This window comes from Centruroides sculpturatus, unplaced genomic scaffold, assembly GCF_000671375.1.
Source record: "Centruroides sculpturatus isolate CEXI.00-Female unplaced genomic scaffold, Cexi_2.0 scaffold717, whole genome shotgun sequence".
In the NCBI taxonomy this organism is placed as follows: Eukaryota; Metazoa; Arthropoda; class Arachnida; order Scorpiones; family Buthidae; genus Centruroides; species Centruroides sculpturatus.
Genome location: NW_019384973.1, coordinates 89,792 through 104,707, shown reverse-complemented (window position 1 = coordinate 104,707; position 14,916 = coordinate 89,792). Strand labels below are relative to the sequence as shown.

At 24.1% G+C, this 14,916-nt stretch overlaps 1 protein-coding gene across 1 annotated transcript in view; it reads right to left on the bottom strand.

The window, feature by feature from the left end:
* LOC111632638 (proto-oncogene tyrosine-protein kinase ROS-like) overlaps positions 1-14,916 on the bottom strand; it is a 113,357-nt gene that overhangs the window by 22,114 nt on the left and 76,327 nt on the right. Inside the window, exons 32-40 of the mRNA XM_023377132.1 lie at positions 13,940-14,244; positions 12,528-12,715; positions 10,661-10,762; positions 8,423-8,517; positions 7,650-7,747; positions 6,072-6,207; positions 5,299-5,396; positions 3,562-3,759; positions 1,439-1,573 (exon numbers count right to left, since the gene is read on the bottom strand). Coding sequence (XP_023232900.1) covers positions 1,439-1,573; positions 3,562-3,759; positions 5,299-5,396; positions 6,072-6,207; positions 7,650-7,747; positions 8,423-8,517; positions 10,661-10,762; positions 12,528-12,715; positions 13,940-14,244 — 1,355 coding nt within the window. The remainder of the gene's footprint in view (positions 1-1,438; positions 1,574-3,561; positions 3,760-5,298; positions 5,397-6,071; positions 6,208-7,649; positions 7,748-8,422; positions 8,518-10,660; positions 10,763-12,527; positions 12,716-13,939; positions 14,245-14,916) is intronic.

Below are 14,916 nucleotides of genomic sequence, written 5' to 3'. Positions count from 1 at the left end.
AAAAAAATTTTATGTTCTAACGTTGTTTTCATTCAAAAATTTTCTTATGTTCTACCATTGCTTTATTCCAAAACGTTAATACGCTTGGAATGGTTTGTTATTTGTATTCGAAAAAAAAGGATTTTAAATGTTTTAATGACCTGATAAAGATGAAAATAATTATCGTCAAAAGCACTTGATGATTTAATGATGTTTATTTGTAATTTAACGCTTATATGTTAAAAAAGTTTTCTCCTATTAAACGATTGACGTGCTGTCCATTACAGTATTATAGATATTTATGACTGCTTTTTTATTAATTAATAAAGATTTTACATATTTTAATTGTTCAAAAAAATTAAAATAGAAAAAGGGACCCAAGGGGTAGATTGGGTCCCTTTTTCTATTTTCATTTACAAGCTCTTTATGGCCCTGTATATGAACAATAAATTTATGATTGATTGAAACCTTATCTAATATAACATGTGATAAAAACATCATTTTTGATTAAATTTTGTCTGAATTATTCATAAATTGGCATTACTAAAATAAATTAAACTACTCCACCCGGGTATAAGTAAATAAGCACTACACATAGAAAAAAAACTACAAGAAAGCAAATGTTTTCATCCATATTGAAGAGTCATCATCAGGGTAACTGATGATGATCATTTATGACTTCACATAGGTTTTTTTATATTTTCTTGCTGGATATTGGTTATATATGTAGTACATAATTATTAAAATAGCAGGTTAAATAATAATATATAGCTTAAAAGTTAAATGAACTGATTTTTGGAGACCACTCTGAGAAAACAGTTTATCTTCTAACATCCAGTACTTTCAAACCAAAAAGTGCATCTTCAGGGGACACTCTAACAAATACCTGGGGAATTCAATGCTTTAAATATATTCAAAACCTTTTGTATTATTTTTCATTATCTTTGTTTTTAAAAATATTCTAAACCATTATGTAGATAAATTCTATATAGTGTCTTCTTTCAGATGTTTTCTTTTAATCGAAGTATTTCTTTTTTCTTTTCTTTTTGTTTTCTTCTTATCTGGTTATCCATTTATTCAAAAGTAAAAGTTGCAGTTAGAGTGACCACTGAAAATGAGCTTGCTAGCTTGAAAGTACTTGGGCATTAGAAGACATTTTCTCAGGTTGGTCTCAAAAAAGTAGTTTGTTAATGTAACTCTCAAGTTTCATAAGAAGTTTAAAGATTTAAAAATACATAATTTATATATAATTTAATATAAATACATTTTGCATCAAAAAATCAATTAAGATAAAATATCAGTTAAATTAAAAATGTATAATTTTTATTTTCAATTAAAATGATACTTTCTCTTAATATAAATATATTTTATTACAATTTAATATAATGACATAATAAAATAGAAAAATACTTTAAATAAGTTACTAAATCTTCAAATTAAATAAAAAAATTAAACTTACAGATCATCTGGACAATTCTGAGGTTTATCTAATTGTCCACCAATTCTAACATAATGCAGTACTTCTAAATTAGTACGAGCTGGATATGGCTGTTGACCTAATGTCATAACTTCCCATAAAAGAACACCAAATGCCCTGAAAAAAACATCAGTTATGAATTATATTTATAACTTTTCATAAAGTTTTAAAATGTTTAAAAAAATAAATTAATGTATTTTAAATTTATTAATTTCTGCTTGATTTTATATTGATATGCTTCATTATCACATAATTATATCTGACCAGGTTTTATTTGCTCATAATGAATCTCATAATAGTGTTCTTCATGTCGGAAAACATAGTATTCATTAAAATATAATTTTGTAATATTACAGCTTGTAATAATAATTTTAATCATTAGCCATTCTATTCTTAGTAATAAAATGTGCCTATCTTATAATTATTATTAGTTTAATTTTTTCATTGAGAAGATCAATATTAATTAAATAATCCTATGGGTCCTATTATGCATTAAATTTTTCATAATCAATAGTTTGTAAATTGTAATACTATAAAGAGAATGTTTATTAGATAGTAGATTTTCTTTAAGCAAATTAAATGTTCTCAATAAAAAATAATGTAATTTTACAAGAGTTGAAGAAGCATTTTGATTACTCATATAATCATGATAAGGACAATATGCACAAACTTCAGAATCAAGTTGTTTTACTATGAGTTGAAAAATGATGGTAATCTTAAATATTTTCAGATATAAAAAACATTTTCAAGGACTTAACAATATATTGAAACTTTATATTTATTGTTAAACTTTAGAAGATAGGATTTTTAACTAAAAACATTTGAATCTGAAGTTGATTACATTGAATCTTTGTAACACCGGTTTTGTTGATCATGCATAACCATCTGAGCTATGAAGGATATGTGGCTAATAACATCAAAATTGTTTTTTGAGTATACATAAGTCCATATCAATTTTAGATTCCTCAAATATCAGTAAGATTTTAAGTATAATCTAGAATTATAGAGATATTTCTAATAAATTTGATTGTAATATCAAATGGAAAAACATCATTTAATCAATCAATATCTGATCCAAAAATACAACTGTCTAGCAATAGACAAGAAGTGAGTTATGAAAAATTCTTGTTTTGTCTTTGAATATTTATTTTGTATTGAACAGTAATGACATTGTTGTTAGAAATTGAATTATGACTATTTACAAAAATTATAAAATTTTCAAGTCTATCTTTCATCCTTTTAACACTACCACAGAAGTAACAGTATATTGGTTTGAATAAACTTCATTAGAACACATAATAAAATTATCAAAAAAAAATCACACAAAGTTAAAATTGACAACATTGTTGTTCTATAATGACATGAAATCCATGTAATTGCCAACATACAAACTTTTCTAGCTTTCAATTCTAGAGTGCTAGTAAAGACAAGCCAGGAGAAACAATTTCCCTTCTGAGATTTACTTTTATTTTTCAAAATTATTTTGTAAAAGTATATTTATTTTAATAGTGTTTGTTCAGTGAAAAAGACTATCACAGAACTTGAACTGGTCTTGGTCTTGGTCTGATACAATTTTACTGTTAATAAACAAAGTTGCTTGAGAAACTCAGTCATAGAAAACTCTGCAGACTGAATGTTGAGTCTTTAGGCTTTTCTTATTATTAAACCTGAAATAAATCTTTACAAATAAGAGTGCTTCATTTACAATGTTAACATAAAATTGTAAGCACTTTAAAAGGATAACATTATTTTAAATTTTTATGAATGTTTATAAACTTTTAAATTTAAAATCAATTTTATTAGACAATATTAAAAAAAATTTGTAGAAATTTTTGAGTCTAAAGTTTTAAATAAAATCTTCCTTTAAATTTTGATTATTTCTAACTAATGAAGCTATTGCTAATGATGTATTAAGTATTTGGTTAGAAAACTTTGTAATGTCAGTATTCACATAGAATGATAAGAATACGTGAATATTGTGTTTAAAAACTTAAAAAGTATTTTTTTTAATATTGCTTTCAATTATATTGAAGAATTTTAATGTAATTTAATTTTGTATTAATAATAATAAATTAATTAATAAATTTAATGAAATATAATCTCACCACACATCTGATTGATTAGTAAATACTCCATCCACCAAAGATTCAGGTGCCATCCATCTAACTGGTAATAAGCCTTCTCCTTCTTTCCGGTAATAATCATTTTTATATATATCTCGAGCTAAACCAAAATCTCCAATCTTTACAATTCTTGTAAAAGGATCATGGCTTGATACTAAACAATTGCGGGCTGCTAAATCCCTAAAAAGATATTTTAAAAAATACAACAAAGTATATTATAGGAGTCTATTTTCATAATTCAATAATCTGTTTTTATTAATAGTGCATTATAAATTTATATTATGATGTATATAAAAAAATGATAAATTTACAGTTAAAATTTTTAACATATTTTGTTTTAAAAAATGGAAATGCTAATAAAATTTTAGAAATTCATATAATAATAAAATATGAAAAAAAACTTATTAAATTTTATTTACAGTATAACTATAGTAAAATTAATTTTTATTGATACATATCAATATATAATAATAGAACTTTTTGGAATAATTTGAAAACTGACAGGTAATTCAAAGATACTTATTTTAAAAATAAATACAAAGTTTATAAAAATAAAGTATGCAGATATAATAAGTGAATCTCAAAAATGTGAATTTATTTAACAAATTAAATAATATAAAAAACAAATTTATTATTTTTTAATACCACTGATTGAAGTAAATAACAAACTTTAAAATATTAAATTTCTTATATTTACACATTATAACATTTTTAATGCATTGATTTTTATATACTACTAGCAGATAAGCCTTGTCGTTGCTTGGGCAAAAAGTAACTATAGCAAAGATTAAGATTATTACATTACAGCCAATCTTACCCATTTTCACATAATACAAGAATTAAGTTCCCCTGTTTCCAGACTAATTAGAAAATTTTTAGATGGGTCTAAAATTATGTTCGATTTAACGCAAAAAACCACATCTGCACCTGTAAATCTTGCACGTTGCTTTCTCTTAACACTTCTATTCTTAACACTTCCATTGTTAAAGCCTTAATCCTGTCCCTTTCCCCGCAGAGGACTTAAAAAATCCCTTGTTAGTGTGCATTCTTGTAACGTACCCCTAACTGTGTACCAAATTTCAAGTTTCAACTCCTAACTGTGCTGAAATCCTCACAATGAAATGCTTGTATACACATGCGCCATCTATCATAGGATAAATGTACTATGCCAGAAACCTTTGCAGGAGTGTATTAAACAACTTCCCAAAGTTTCATGGCAATTGGATAAATGATATAGCAATGCATGAAGGACAGACAGACATACATTCATTTTTATTATATACTATAGTGATTAATTAGTTTTAAAATTTTTATTGTCAACAGTCCATCTTTGTTTAATAAATCTGACTTTTTAAAAATTTGTTAGAAAATCTGGCTACAAAATGCCCAATCACAGGTACCCAGATGATAATAAAGTACTCATATATGAAAATTTCTAGTGTTCGGCATTACCTACAATTATTTATTATTACTTATACTTTATATTAATACATATTTTTAATAAATTACATTTATATTATGCATTAATAATTACTATCTATTGTTCATCTTGTAACATAATTAGATACGTACAAATATATACATATAAAGAAAAGAATAAAGAACATTCTAATAATAGCATAATTTGTATAATTATATAATCATAGTAATATTCCCAAATATTACTTATAGATGGATTAACTTTCTGAAGCTTAAAAATAACAATATTAAAGTACTTACCTATGTACAAAATGCATTTCTTCCAAGCATTTGCAACCTTTTGCTACATCAACACATATTGAAAGTAGATCTTCCAGATTTAATGGATTAGATGTAAACTGTAAAAAAAAAATTAAATAATAATTTGTTTAACATTCATTAACAATTGTCAAGTCAAGTTTCTAAAAATAGTGAGACATTTAGCCAGACATTTAATAAAATATGAAAGAAAAAGATGAAATCATATATTCTTGTTATTGGTGTTATTTATATATATAATTACATCAGAATGAAACTTTTTAAAATATGAACACAAACCAAATATTATAATAAAATTTCTGCTATTTTCACTCCAATAACATTGATTTATATTTATATTTCTTTTAATTAATAATCCCATAATTTTTAATGTAAGCTACATTGATTTTATTTTGTTTCTCTATTATTAGATCAATTATCAAATTATATTCATAATATTTATTTTGTACACATTGTATGTTACAAAGTATTTCCTAACGTAAGAAATTTGGTAATAAAAAAATGGTAATACATTTATAAAATTTTATATCAAATAGATTTCTTTTGTATTAAAACAATTTTTAATAAATATTTTAATAATATTTATTGAAAACCTTTTTAATACAATTTAATTTTTTTAATACAAATCAAACTCTTTCTGAAGAGATGTGCTGTTAGAAAAATCAGATTTAAAATTGATTTCTGTGATATACATTATTTAATTAAATAAAAAAGCAAATTACAGTATGTAAACAGTCACACAATACAATACTTACAATTGATGGTCTATGTGAACGCAAATAAGTCAGTAGATCTCCTCCTTCCATTAGTTCCAAAATTATAAAATTGGGATTATTATTTAGACAAACTCCTAATAATTGTAATATATGTTCATGCTTGAAATTACTGAAAATTAATAATATATTAAATTTTTTTATTTATGAATTTATGTTATATAATTAAAATGTTCATCATCANAATGGAAATGCTAATAAAATTTTAGAAATTCATATAATAATAAAATATGAAAAAAAACTTATTAAATTTTATTTACAGTATAACTATAGTAAAATTAATTTTTATTGATACATATCAATATATAATAATAGAACTTTTTGGAATAATTTGAAAACTGACAGGTAATTCAAAGATACTTATTTTAAAAATAAATACAAAGTTTATAAAAATAAAGTATGCAGATATAATAAGTGAATCTCAAAAATGTGAATTTATTTAACAAATTAAATAATATAAAAAACAAATTTATTATTTTTTAATACCACTGATTGAAGTAAATAACAAACTTTAAAATATTAAATTTCTTATATTTACACATTATAACATTTTTAATGCATTGATTTTTATATACTACTAGCAGATAAGCCTTGTCGTTGCTTGGGCAAAAAGTAACTATAGCAAAGATTAAGATTATTACATTACAGCCAATCTTACCCATTTTCACATAATACAAGAATTAAGTTCCCCTGTTTCCAGACTAATTAGAAAATTTTTAGATGGGTCTAAAATTATGTTCGATTTAACGCAAAAAACCACATCTGCACCTGTAAATCTTGCACGTTGCTTTCTCTTAACACTTCTATTCTTAACACTTCCATTGTTAAAGCCTTAATCCTGTCCCTTTCCCCGCAGAGGACTTAAAAAATCCCTTGTTAGTGTGCATTCTTGTAACGTACCCCTAACTGTGTACCAAATTTCAAGTTTCAACTCCTAACTGTGCTGAAATCCTCACAATGAAATGCTTGTATACACATGCGCCATCTATCATAGGATAAATGTACTATGCCAGAAACCTTTGCAGGAGTGTATTAAACAACTTCCCAAAGTTTCATGGCAATTGGATAAATGATATAGCAATGCATGAAGGACAGACAGACATACATTCATTTTTATTATATACTATAGTGATTAATTAGTTTTAAAATTTTTATTGTCAACAGTCCATCTTTGTTTAATAAATCTGACTTTTTAAAAATTTGTTAGAAAATCTGGCTACAAAATGCCCAATCACAGGTACCCAGATGATAATAAAGTACTCATATATGAAAATTTCTAGTGTTCGGCATTACCTACAATTATTTATTATTACTTATACTTTATATTAATACATATTTTTAATAAATTACATTTATATTATGCATTAATAATTACTATCTATTGTTCATCTTGTAACATAATTAGATACGTACAAATATATACATATAAAGAAAAGAATAAAGAACATTCTAATAATAGCATAATTTGTATAATTATATAATCATAGTAATATTCCCAAATATTACTTATAGATGGATTAACTTTCTGAAGCTTAAAAATAACAATATTAAAGTACTTACCTATGTACAAAATGCATTTCTTCCAAGCATTTGCAACCTTTTGCTACATCAACACATATTGAAAGTAGATCTTCCAGATTTAATGGATTAGATGTAAACTGTAAAAAAAAAATTAAATAATAATTTGTTTAACATTCATTAACAATTGTCAAGTCAAGTTTCTAAAAATAGTGAGACATTTAGCCAGACATTTAATAAAATATGAAAGAAAAAGATGAAATCATATATTCTTGTTATTGGTGTTATTTATATATATAATTACATCAGAATGAAACTTTTTAAAATATGAACACAAACCAAATATTATAATAAAATTTCTGCTATTTTCACTCCAATAACATTGATTTATATTTATATTTCTTTTAATTAATAATCCCATAATTTTTAATGTAAGCTACATTGATTTTATTTTGTTTCTCTATTATTAGATCAATTATCAAATTATATTCATAATATTTATTTTGTACACATTGTATGTTACAAAGTATTTCCTAACGTAAGAAATTTGGTAATAAAAAAATGGTAATACATTTATAAAATTTTATATCAAATAGATTTCTTTTGTATTAAAACAATTTTTAATAAATATTTTAATAATATTTATTGAAAACCTTTTTAATACAATTTAATTTTTTTAATACAAATCAAACTCTTTCTGAAGAGATGTGCTGTTAGAAAAATCAGATTTAAAATTGATTTCTGTGATATACATTATTTAATTAAATAAAAAAGCAAATTACAGTATGTAAACAGTCACACAATACAATACTTACAATTGATGGTCTATGTGAACGCAAATAAGTCAGTAGATCTCCTCCTTCCATTAGTTCCAAAATTATAAAATTGGGATTATTATTTAGACAAACTCCTAATAATTGTAATATATGTTCATGCTTGAAATTACTGAAAATTAATAATATATTAAATTTTTTTATTTATGAATTTATGTTATATAATTAAAATGTTCATCATCATCATCATCAATAAACTTTATTTATAATAGGCTTATGCCTGTTACAAGAAGGTGGTATTATTTTAACAAATTATAAGTAAAGAATAACATAAATCAATTTAAGACAAATAGTCCAAAAGGACAATCTATAACAACACAATCTTAATTTTGTTTATATTTAACAAAGGAGTAATTACAAAGATAGTATATTTGGTTGGTTAATAACAAAATATTTTTGTGCGTAGTTGAATAAATTATATATAGTATTCTTTTTAGCTCTGTGGAAGAATAGATATGTAGAATTTTCATTATTTTTGGAGATTAAAGCTTCAAGATTATATCGTTTACATAACTCTTGAGCCTTATTACAAGTACAAAATAGATTAAATTTAGACATGGCAACGTCACAACTTATACAGAATAGTTTAGAAAATTGGTAAGTATTATTATTAATCAATATAATTTCTCTATTTAGTCTCAATTGGATAAAGAATTTTTTTAACTAATTTAACTAATTAATTAAAATGTTAAGATGTTGAAGATCTATTTATCTACATATACAGATTTTTGTTTTATGAAAGAATATCAAAAATGATCTAACATTAAAGTTATATGCATCCAAGAATAAATTTTTTATTCCAGTTTCACTTGCTAAGGAAAAGAATGATGACATTTATTCATAAATTCTAAAAATTTTATTTATTTCAATTACAAAATGGAAGTTGTTCTTTTTTGTAATAAACATGATTGCTCTTAAAATTCAAATTTTAAACAGCAGAAAAATCACAAAAAAACAGGATTTTATACTTAACTGAAAATGTTTAGATTACAACTTAATGATCCCATTTATTGAGAAATAAAATTAATTTTGTGATTTGTTAATAAATATGCACAGTCTGTTTCAAAAGTTGTTCATACTGTTCTTATGAGCTAATGTTTCTGGATGGCAATTGATTATAACATGATAGAAATGTGATTTAAAATATGAAACAGAACTTAATCGTTTTTAGTAGTAAAAATAAGTAATTTGCAAATAGAAGACTAATCCTCATGATAACATTAACACAGCCAGTCTATGATAAACAATTGATTTTCAGCTACAGTCCAATCTGAATTTATATAGTATATTTTGGGATAATAATAATAAAAAACAACTGTCTATATTTTGAATTATGATGGGGTAGCAATTTCAATATTAAATATGATTTAAATTATATAATTTATCAACACCTCTCATAACGAGTAATTCACATAATGAGCAAAACAAATTGTAAAAAAAGTGAATCACTTAATGAGTGACATCTCATCTGAGTGATGAGGAGAGGGGAAGTACCAGATTGTGCACATACTATATCAGTCTATGTTCAGCACTTGTTCTGCTAATCATCAAAATAGACTTAATAATATACTGAAATTATCTTAGTAGTTTATATTATAAAACTTTAGTTTGTGGAGCTAAAAAATAATATAAGATACTGATAACTTTTAAGCTCTGAAGAAAAGTAATCCTAAGCATTAGCATTATTCCTTTAATTAGTAGGTTTATATATGATAATTTTTGTTCTGGGTGTTTTGTTTGTTTTGGGGATGTTAGTTTGAGGAGTAGGAAGCATCTTATCTACGAAGGCAGAGATTGACAAGGAAAAGGGGTCTACTTATGAATGTGGGTTTGAATCTTTTGTTATGGTCCAGGTTTCCTTTTCATTGCAGTTTTTTTTGGTTGATGTGATTTTTTTGGCATCTTAGTGTCACTTGTGATTACACATTTTTCCAAACTTGTGTTCAGACATTTTACATATAAACATCAATAACCATAGCCCATTATATAATAAACATGCCAAGCAATATGTCAAATTCTTGGGCTATGTAAAGGCTATAATTAAATATTAGAAATTGATTAATTTGACTAAAGGTTATATAGTCTACCTTTAGTCTATCTTTACCAGTTATGCCTACCTTTAGTCAAATTGTATTGTATTAAATTTAATGACCAATTTCAAATTAAATTTTAGAAATGTCTAAATTAAAAATTAATTATTTAAATTATAAAAATACATACTTATATATCCTACTATTCCAAGAGAGCTTGCAATAAAAAATAAAGTTGGTAAAATGGAAGCAAGTATAACTGTAATTTGTCCATTTGTTTGATTAGCTAGAGCTAAGAACAAAAATAAATACTATTAAAAGAAAGAAAAATTATTTACTACTTATAATTATCAATACAGAAACTGATTTTTAATAGATAAATCATTTCTCAATATCATTACAATATTAATATTTTCTATGAAAAATCAAATAAATAATCACAAAATATAAAATAGACGTATAGATGTAAAATAATAAGATCTTGTGAGTAAATATCCTATTTAATGCAAGTGTTAAAACTGACTAACACTTCTGCATATTTCTTTCAGTTTTCTAGAATTTCTCATCTTTTCCATTTATCCAATAAATGGTTTTTATTATTTTTAACTACTCTTTCAATAAAGTCTAGAAATCTCATAAAAACATAAACTTATATGACTTTCTTCAAGAAATTTTCCATTATTCTGTTTAATGTGTGTTACTGCATGTTTTACTCTCAATAATTTGTTATAATTGAGCATTCTCAAAATCATATAAAATTCATTAATTTGTCAAAAACAGTAAAAAACAAATCAAATTGATTTGGATTAAGGAGAGATTGGATTAGCACAGGCTCAGATTAGTAAGAGTAAATTTGTTTTAGATTTATTAATGATAATACTTAAAACTGTTATAAGTCTTTAAAATGGAATAAGACTATATATATTATATTATTATTTTGATTATTTAGAATTTAAAAATTCGTTTAATAATGAAATATTAGAACTAAACAGACCATAATAACTTTGTGTTTACAAGAATTAAATGATTTTTGATATAAATGGACAAAATTTTAAACAATTTTTGTAATTATATTTTGTTTTGTTTTGCATGTTTAAATATTATATTCTGAACATACGTTGCATGTACATTATATTCTACTAATAACATTTCTGCTAAAATATAAAATATTTAATTGTCCTATTACTTCTGGGCTATGACATAAATTTTAATACTTTTATATGATAAATTATATGTGAAAGACCTTTAATATGTATTTTCCAATTTTTTAAATACATATATTAAGAATTTTATGTTATCAAATGTTTTGCAAATATTACTAAAATTTCCTATAATTATTATTAGTAATTTAATAATATAAAATAAAGACTTACCTTATTTACTTGCATATAAGACGAGATTTTTATTCATTTTTCCCTGCTTGAAAAACCTATACATGCAAGCAAAAAATTCTTTGCATTTTTGCAATAATTTTTGTAAACCACATATTCACATTTTTTACCGGATGCTCACCCTCATGTTTAAAAACAAAAGTATTTTATCTGGTTGTTTGAATTGTTCTTGTGTATTGTCAGGAGTAAAGATGAATAGTAATAGGAAAAGCAGAGCTTTTGTATTGAATTCTAAAATCACATGGGAGCCCGATATAAGTTTTAATTCATTTCCTTGTGAAAACAGATGATTATTCAGAAATCAGAACTCAGAGAAACTCATAAGTGTAATTGACAAAGAATGAATTTGACTGTTAAGAATTGACAAAAAAAGGTTCTCAATAATTGTCAGCTTTACATGAAAAAATTATGTTGTCAATTTTACAAGATTTTTCTTAAAGTTTAAAATGTCAGTAATTTTTATGGGAAAATGTGTGCATTTATGTGTACTTGATATTTTATTTGTGATTAAATGAAATAAAATCAGAATTGTATTAATAAATCAAATTCTTTATTTTGATCTTTAAAGTCACACCTTGTCCTGTATGCAAGATTGCCTTATATGCGAGTAAATAAAGTATTTATAATTTATTCTAATTTAAAAAGTTTTAATAATCATATATTTACCTATACTATTTAATGCCATAAATGGTTGACTTGCATTACTAAAATTGCTTTCTCCATAATCATTTATTGCTTGTACTCTGAACTGATAATAAAATTTGGGAAGCAAATTTTCAGTTAACCATTGATTGACTGTTCCATTATATACTAATTTCCATTGTGAATAATCTGATTCATCTTCTTTAAATATCCTATAAAAATATTTAATTTTTAAATCAATTCATTTTTCAGTTGTTAATTTTAAAAAGGTTAAATTGTATTATAAACATCATTATTATTATTTTTTTAATTATTTAATTTATTTCATAACAATATTATTTTATGAAAATGCTTATTTATTTAAATATTTTGTCTATATCTTTAAAACCTAAATTTGTTCAAATATAACCCTAGAACAGGGAGTGGGCAACCTTTTTAAGTGTGTGCCAAATTACCAAATCTATGATGCAAAATTTTCTCATGCACCCATCTAAATTTTTGGAAGTTTATTATTATATGGTCTAGAAGTTAAATGATGCTAAAGGAAAGCTAGATTTTCTGCTAAATTGAAAATTCTGCTTAAAAGTCAGTACATTGCAGAAAGTCTTGGAAATAGAATGTTTATTTAATTTTCTTATTACAGTATAATCTTGGTAATCTGATTTTGCATTAGTTTGACATGTCCAGTAATCCAACACTAGACTCTCAGGTATTACCAGCACTGTTGCCAAATTGTAGACTAGCTTCTCACTAGTTAAAAACTCCCATTTCACTAAACTTACACAGCTTCCCATTAAACATGAGCCTGAGCTTGAACAGTCAAGCTTGGGCACTACATTAAAAATTATTCAGCTTGTCATCTTAGGTTACTCAAAAAGGTACAGTATCTTAAAACAATACTGTATCAGTAGTGCAACTTGTACTTTGCTGCATTATTAATAGTTAACAACATGCTGTCAGATTCATTTATGTGCTCAATTCATTATATGATTTCTATTCTTATTTAAATCACATTTCTATTGCCTTAAATTGTTAATTCATAAAACTGTGTGAATTTCCAATAATTCAGCAATCTTCTTAATTGGACACTGTTTTGGTCCCATATATGTCAGATTATTCAGATATGTTAGATGTACTGTACTTATTATTAATTATTAAAACAGTTGATAGAGTTTGTTTCTTTATTGCATTTTTATTTAGTATTTAGTAACTTAATACAATACAATTGTATTGTATTAAGTTAAAATATACAACTTAGTGAAGATGTTAGATATATATTTTTTAAGCTGAGCCCTGGGTTGCAAGTCAGAAAAAAATCATTGGCATGCCAAGGGTTGCCCATCCTTGGTCTAGAAGATAGTCTGAAAATGTTTGCTATTTTGCAACAAGTTACATTTAGGAAAAATTATTATTATTATTCTAAATTTCTATCTTACTTGCTTTCTAAATGATATATAGTATTTTCATCAAAGGGAAATGGTTCTGTCCATACAACTTGATAAAGATCTCTTCCTACATTTTGAACATAAGGAATTCCTGGTATGTTAGGACTTTTGCCCAATGTTTCATATATAATCTGTGTATCTTTAGGCCAAACATAAGAAACATTATTTTCAACATAAGTAAGTACCAATCTGACACTGTATTTTGTTCTTGGATATAAATTTTCTATAGTAAAGTTGTAAACAGTTTCTTCAGAAGTTTCTTGTTTTAACACTTCATGCCAATTAAAATCAGGTAACTGAAAAAATGTGTAAATAATAATTTTATTTTTTCTAGTATTAATACTTATTATTTTGAAATTTTATATAATAAAAGATTTATTTTCATTAACATATTGTTAACATAATTATTAACATAATGTTGTAATATAGTCTAGTCTATTTTTGAAACTGTTAATATTACATAAAACTATAAAAACTTAGGAAAACTAATATTCAGTCTATCATCACAGGATAAACTCATATTATATACTACAGTTTCATAAAATTTTAGATGAACAACTAAATTATGTATCTCATATGAATTTTAAAATTATTTTCTATAGTTTTCAAATGCATATGAATTTTGTTTTTTTATAACAGGCAACATTGTTCAATGTGAAAACTGAAAATAAGTTTCTCATCAAAGTTAATGCCAAGATCATTGAAAGAATAAACATAGTTAATGGAATATATATGTAAAATAGTAATAATAATAAAAATAATATTTTAAATACTAAGCCCAAAAATTCTCACAAACAATTTCTTGAGAAATGTCAATAAAAAAGATTTTCCAAAAATTAAATAAAAATTAAGCTGCTTTCTCAAGAATTCTTGATCACAGCTGCTAGTATAATAGAAATTTACAACTTTTAAAAAACAAGATATTCATCAATAAAATGTTACAGCCTTATAAAAAATTTCTGTTTACT